The 7167-nt window shown below is 30.2% G+C and overlaps 1 protein-coding gene and 1 long non-coding RNA gene across 2 annotated transcripts; one reads left to right on the forward strand and one right to left on the reverse strand.

The window, feature by feature from the left end:
* Nucleotides 1–314: 314 nt before the first annotated feature.
* Nucleotides 315–2177, forward strand: LOC130820383 (uncharacterized). The gene is made up of 2 exons (XR_009045183.1): nucleotides 315–989; nucleotides 1822–2177. It is a non-coding gene; the product is annotated as an uncharacterized LOC130820383 (long non-coding RNA).
* Nucleotides 2178–2424: 247 nt separating this feature from the next.
* On the reverse strand, nucleotides 2425–6925 carry LOC130820384 (uncharacterized). The gene is made up of 2 exons (XM_057685735.1): nucleotides 4776–6925; nucleotides 2425–2719 (listed from the first exon to the last, which is right to left on the reverse strand). The coding sequence occupies exons 1-2, from the start codon at nucleotides 5065–5067 to the stop codon at nucleotides 2637–2639; spliced, it is 375 nt and encodes a 124-aa protein (XP_057541718.1). The 5' UTR covers nucleotides 5068–6925; the 3' UTR covers nucleotides 2425–2636.
* Nucleotides 6926–7167: the final 242 nt, after the last annotated feature.

The following is a 7167-nucleotide window of genomic DNA, read 5'->3' on the forward strand; positions in this document are numbered from 1 at the left end:
GTCTGCCACTTATTATTACACATCAAAATTGATAGATTTTATGTATGATATTTGTTTTCGTTTTTACTTTGAGATTCAGTATCATAAACAGATATGATTAAATTGTGTAAATATTTAATTGATATAATCATTAATTATTTTCTTAATTATAAAATTACAATATAGATATTTTTAATCTAATAAAGAAATGACAAATAACACAACTATTTTACGTCTGTCAGTTATTATTATACATCAAAATTAATAGATTGTATGATATCTTGCTTCGGTAAAAGCAGAAGCAACAAAACCCGCCCAATTGATAAGATAGGGAGTACTTCCTCCGTTCCTTAATACTTGCTACATATTCCATTTTGGGAAATTTCACAATACTTGCTACATTTCCATTTTTGGTAATAAATCAATCATTTAAAATTCTACCTACCCCTACTTTTATCATACTCTATACCTCTCTAACTTTTTTACCTACCATTATTTAATCTTTATTTATTTCCAATTAAAATTAATTTTCCCTCCATATTTATTATTCTCATTAAAAACTCTACTAATCTCCCATAACCAACCATCCCAATTAATTTTTTCCTCTATTTAAATACACTATCTTAATTAATTATTTTCCCATTTAAACCAACCTTTCCAACTACTTATATTAATGGTGGGATGAATCTTAGCCGTTGGATTTCGTTTGGCAAATCTGACCGTTGATATGCCTTTATATAAGGCACCCGTTTCCTTTCCCAACCCTAATCCCATCTTCCTTTGCCATTTCCGCTCTCCATCTCTCTCATTCTCTCTGCCGTTTTCTCTTCCTAACCCTAAACATCTTTGGGTTTCTTTCATTTCAAATGCGTTTCTGAGTTAATTTCTTTGGTTTTCTTGAGCTATTTCTCACGAAAGGATGGATTAGATCTGGGTTTTTTCTGATCTTTGGTTTTGTATTTGGTTAAAGCTTTACATCTGGGTTTTCCGAAATTTCTCTAGTTCTTCTGGTATATTCTTTATAAACTTTGCTTTAATCGTCATCTGGTATGCTTTGATCCTAAAATCATGATTCTCTTGCATGTTCTTCGTATGTTGATTTTCTTAAAACTTTGATCTGGTATGATTTGATCCGTAAATCATGATCTAGTTTTGGTACTTTATCAGATCTGGTTTGATTTAAGATGTTGTTGCATGTTTTTCTTATATCGTTTTATTTAATGTTGGATCTGATCTCTTTTTTTTTTGTTTTGTCATGTTTATTTTAATTTGATTATGATTCTGATTCTGTAATTTTTTTTTGATTATATCGTTTTATTTTTTTGTTTTATTTTAATTTGATTTATGATTCTGTAATTTGATCTGGGTTTTGTTTGTTTTGTCATGTTTTGTCATGGTTTTGGTTTGTTTTAAATTACGAAAACGATGAGATCTTGTTCTTATTATGTTGTTCTTATTTCGATTTATTTAGTGTTGAATCTTGTTCTAGTAGTTGATGATATCTGTTTTGATTAATGATTCTCTTGCATGTTCTTCGTATGTTGATTTTCTTAAAACTTTGATCTGGTATGATTTGATCCGTAAATCATGATCTAGTTTTGGTACTTTATCAGATCTGGTTTGATTTAAGATGTTGTTGCATGTTGTTCTTATATCGTTTTATTTAATGTTGGATCTGATCTCTTTTTTTTTTTGTTTTGTCATGTTTATTTTAATTTGATTATGATTCTGATTCTGTAATTTTTTTTTGTTTATATCGTTTTATTTTTTTGTTTTATTTTAATTTGATTTATGATTCTGTAATTTGATCTGGGTTTTGATTGCTTGTTGTTGGTTTTGTAGAGTTGATGAAAGAAATTGGTTTGGATCCAAATTCTTATGAACTTTTTAAGAGGAAAGGACAGCAGTTGGAGAAAATTGAAATGAAGAAGTGTTGAAAATTTATGAACAATTTGATCTATTTATAGAAGATGAAATGTGTATGCTGACTTTTGTGTAAAAAATTTTAGTTTTGCTGATAATTTGTAATATTGGAGGGAAAACAAAGAATTTGGGTGGGTAAAAATTTTTGGGGGGGAAATGAAACAATATCTCTCTTAATTATCTGAAATTAAGCTAATTATCAACTATTTTTCCTTTTTCTTTTAAAAATAACAACAATAAAAAATTATTACTTTTACTGATGAACAGTAACCTACAAGCTAGGTTTTCAGAATTCTTAATTCTTGTGCAAAGCCTAGTGTAGCAAGTAAAAAAGAACAGAGGAAGTATTATAATAATAGGAGTAACTTTATTTTCATTTTCTACTTCCTCCGTTCTGATTTAAATGCTACATTAGGTTTGGCACAAATATTAAGAATGCTGAACACCTACTTCATAGGCTACTGTTGAGTTTATAAGATTTGATGTTTTTGTTGTTGTTAATTTTAAAAGAAAAAGGAAAAATAGTTAAGATTAGGTAAATATTTTGCAGATTAATTTACATGTCAGTTTCATTTCCCCCCAAAAAATATTTTCCCACCCAAATAATTCCCTCCAATATTACAAATTATCAGCAAAAGTTAAAATTTTTACACAAAAGTCAGCATTAACACATTTCATCTTCTATAAATAGATCAAATTCTTCTATAGTCAGCATTAAAATTTTCAACACTTCTTCATTTCAATTTCTTCATCTGTTGTCCTCCCCTTTTAAAAAGTTCATAAGAATTTGGATCCAAACCTATTTCTTTCATCAACTCTACAAAACCAACAACAAGCAATCAAAACAACAAATGGCTGAGGTTCAAATTCAAGAAGAGGAATTCATTAATCCTGATATTGAGGTATTTATTTCTTTTTTTGAAAACCTTAATATAGATTGTGAATATGACATTTATAATGAGTACACAAGTGAGAATTATGGAAACATCGATGTCAGTTTGAGTTTGGAGGAACCCATAAGCCATGGTCAAACATTAACACATGAAGAAACAGAAACAGAAACATTAAGACAGCAACCAGTAGGTAGTAAGAGGGAACTACCAGTTGAGACCAGAAAGTTAATTGTACAACAGTTAACTAGTTTGTCCACAGAATCAGATAGACGTTTGCCACGGGGTACAATTAAAACAATTGCAATGCAACATAACACATCTAGGTGGACAATATCAAGGCTGTGGGAATCAGCCAAAACATCAATGCAAAATGGCATTTTAATTGATGTTAATAGTAGAAAAAGGGGAAGAGTTGGTAGGAAACCAAAAGTTTTTGACATGAATTTGCTGAATGCTGTTCCGATTGAAAAGAGAACCACAATTAGAGCAATGGCCTCTGCATTAGGCATTGGTCATTCACAAGTTTATAGAATGATGAAATCCGATATTATTAGAGCACATACGAATTCTATTAAACCAAAACTTTCTCATGACCACAAAATGAGAAGAGTCAACTTCATTTTATCCCAAGTAATACCACCCACTGTAGACAACATACCAAAATTCTCACTTATGTATAATGTTGTGCACATAGATGAAAAATGGTTCTACATGAGTAGGGCAACACAAAGGTATTACTTATTTCCTTGGGAAGAGGAGGAACCATATAGATGTGTGCAAAATAAAAATTTCATAGGCAAAGTGATGTTTATAGCAGCTATTGCAAGACCTCACATTAATGCTACAGGTGAAGTGTTGTGGGATGGGAAAATAGGAATTTTTCCGTTTACAGAAACTCATTATGCAGTGAGGAGGTCAGAAAACAGACCAGCGGGTACAGCAACATTACGAGCAATAACAAGAGTTACACGCGACATTCTACGAGACAAACTAATCACTGAAGTGCTACCAGCTATAAGATCAAAATGGCCAGCAAATGGGGTGAAAGATATATGGATTCAACAAGATAACGCCAAGCCACATATTTTAATAAATGATCATGCATTCAATGAAGAAGCAAAGAAAGACGGATTTAACATAAGACTTGTTTGTCAACCAGCCTCTAGTCCAGATATGAACATCTTGGACTTGGGATTGTTTAGTGCTTTGCAATCAATTCAATTCAAGTCATTCCCCAAAGACCTCAATGATCTGATAAAGGCAGTCAATGATGCATATGACACTTTTGAACCAAAGCTTTTAAACTACACTTGGATACAGTATCAACTGTGCATGATAGAGGTACTAAAAGCTAAAGGCGGTAATAACTATAAGAATCCACACATTGGAAAACAAAGACTGGACAGGCTGGGTATGCTGCCCAGGCAATTAGAAATTCCACAAGAACTAATTGATGCAGCACGACAATTTTTATCTCATGGTATAATTAATCTCAATGATCTTCCGCAAGATGATTGAAATTAATTATCAATATGTAGACATTTTGTAAAGAAAACAGTATGTATGACAACATTTTGTAAGTATACAATTATGCATACCTCTCCATTTAGTCATTGAGGTAGTTATGTCACAAAAAAAAACTAAGCAAGTTAAACATCATTCATCATTCCAATTTTCACTTGTGTACGTTTATTTAACTCTCAGATTTAACGATTAATCATCATTTGAAATTGTGCAAATGTAGGTATCTCAGCCTCATCTTAGTGCTTGAACCGGCAATAAGACAAAACACATTAACCATGTGTTAATATCTACTGCTCATGATTTAACTCTAAGGTGGCAATGAAACACACTACTATCTACACATTTCATCAAGCAAATAACAATCATCATTGAGACATTAACAAAAAAAACATTTTCAATAAATATAAACATCATGAATAATATCAAAAATAAGTTAGAATGCTCATGAGTTAAGACCACAAATTGTCGTCTTGCGTGGCCTCTTTTGCTTAGGTTGCACCTTATCGATTAATGCATAATCCTCCTCATCTGGTAAACCGTAGTACCAAGGTGGGGGTTCTTGATCAGGATCTTCAACACAATTTAATTCCCAACATTTCAAATAATAATGATCGTACCACGAACCAAAGATATTATCGTATTTTTTACATTCTCTTTGGGATTCTAATGAGTCGCACGCTTTTTCCTTTGTGTCCATCTTCTTAATAATCTTAAGTAGCAACAAAAACATAACAGAGGAAGTACACATAATAAAAATCTTATCATTAGTAATAGATCAAAGTTTAAATCAAAGTTTAAAAAAACAAGATCATACAACATCATATTTCAAACCAGATCTGGTGAAGGACTAAAACCAGATCTTGATTTTGGGATTAAAAACAGCTCAAAAACATAATCAAAAAAATAACAAAATCAATATCATAAACGTATTACAAATAAACATTAAATAAAAAAAATAAGAGCAGATCAAAGTTTAAAAATATCAAAAAATGAACATGCAAGAGAATCATTAATCAAAACAGATCTCATCGACTGCTACAACCACATCATCGTTTTCGTAATTTAAAACAAACCAAAACCATAATCAAAAAAAAAAAACAGAATCAAAATCATAATCAAATTAAAATAAACATGAGAAAACAAAAAAAGAGATCAGATCCAACATTAAATAAATCGAAATAAGAACAACATGCAACAATATCATAAATCAAACCAGATCTGATAAAGTACTAAAACTAGATCATGATTTTCGGATCAAATCATACCAGATGAAAGCAAAGAGTAAAAAGAACATGCAAGAGAATCATTAAAGAAACCAGATCTGATGAAGGACTAAAATAAGATCATGAATCTGGGATTAAATACAGCTTAAAGAAATAATCAAGAGAATAACAAAAACAAAATCATAAACGTATAAAAATAAACATGAAATAAAAAAAAACAGAGCAGATCTTAGTTTAAAAATATCAAAATAGACAGAACATGCAAGAGAATCATTAAAGAAACCAGATCTGATGAAGGACTAAAACAAGATCATGAATTTGGGATTAAATACAGCTGAAAGAAATAATCAAGAGAATAACAAAAACAAAATCATAAACGTATAAAAATAAACATGAAATAAAAAAAAACAGAGCAGATCTTAGTTTAAAAATATCAAAATAGACAGAACATGCAAGAGAATCATTAAAGAAACCAGATCTGATGAAGGACTAAAACAAGATCATGAATTTGGGATTAAATACAGCTGAAAGAAATAATCAAGAGAATAACAAAAACAAAATCATAAACGTATAAACATACACATGAAATTAAAAAAAAAAAAAAAGCAGATCAAAGTTTTAAAAAAATCAAAATACGAAGAATATGCAATAAGAATCAAGATTTTAGGATCAAAGCATACCAGATGACGATTAAAGCAAAGTGTATAAAGAATATACCAGAAGAAATAGAGAAATTTCGGAAAACCCAAATGTAAACCTTTAATCAAATACAAAACCAAAGATCAGAAATAAAACCAGATATAATCCATCCTTTCGTAGTCAATAGTGAAAGAAAACCCAAATAATGAAATCAGAGACGGCAAAGAAATGAAAGAAAACCAAAGATCTTTAGGGTTAGAACTTTCCAGAGAGAATGAGAGAGATGGAGAGGGGAAAATGGCAAAGGAAGAGAAATGGGATTAGGGTTAGGAAAGGAACCGGGTTACTTATATAAAGAGCAATCAACGGTCAGATCTGGGCAAACCAAATCCAACGGTTCACATTCATCCCACCATTAATATAAGTAGTTGGAAAGGTTTGTTTAAATGGGAGAAATAATTAATTGAGATAGTGTATTTAAATAGAGGAAATAATTAATTGGGATGGTGGGTTATGGGAGATTAGTTGAGTTTTTAATGAGAATAATAAATATGGAGGGAAAATTAATTTTAATTGGAAATAAATAAAGATTAAATAATTGTAGGTAAAAAAGTTAGAGAGGTATAGAGTAGGATAAAAGTAGGGGTAGGTAGAATTTTAAATGATTGTTTTATTACCAAAAATGGAAATGTAGCAAGTATTATGAAATTTCCAAAAATGGAATATGTAGCAAGTATTATGGAACGGAGGAAGTATTTAGCAATGTTACACATTAACATCATAATGCATTGACTTCATAAAATCTTTAATCATTGCACCCTTACCATTTTGTCAAAGCAGATAATTATTTTTTGGTGAAGAATCCAGCTACTGTTTCATTCAACAGAAGTCACCCATTTCTTTTTTTTATAAAAGTAATTAATTTAATTTAAGATTAATTAAATATTTTTATAAATAAAAAAACTTTGACTAATATGTTTCCATTT

Source organism: Amaranthus tricolor, chromosome 8 (genome assembly GCF_026212465.1).
Source record: "Amaranthus tricolor cultivar Red isolate AtriRed21 chromosome 8, ASM2621246v1, whole genome shotgun sequence".
NCBI lineage: Eukaryota > Viridiplantae > Streptophyta > Magnoliopsida > Caryophyllales > Amaranthaceae > Amaranthus > Amaranthus tricolor.

What these genes read in the sequence shown, in the direction of transcription:
- LOC130820384 (XM_057685735.1), bottom strand. Translation starts at nt 5,067, where the DNA reads ATGTGTACTTCCTCTGTTATGTTTTTGTTGCTACTTAAGATTATTAAG. An exon ending in ACGCAAGACGACAATTTGTG is followed by an intron (nt 2,720 to 4,775) that starts GTCTTAACTCAT and finishes TTGGTTTTGTAG; the next exon opens with AGTTGATGAAAGAAATAGGT.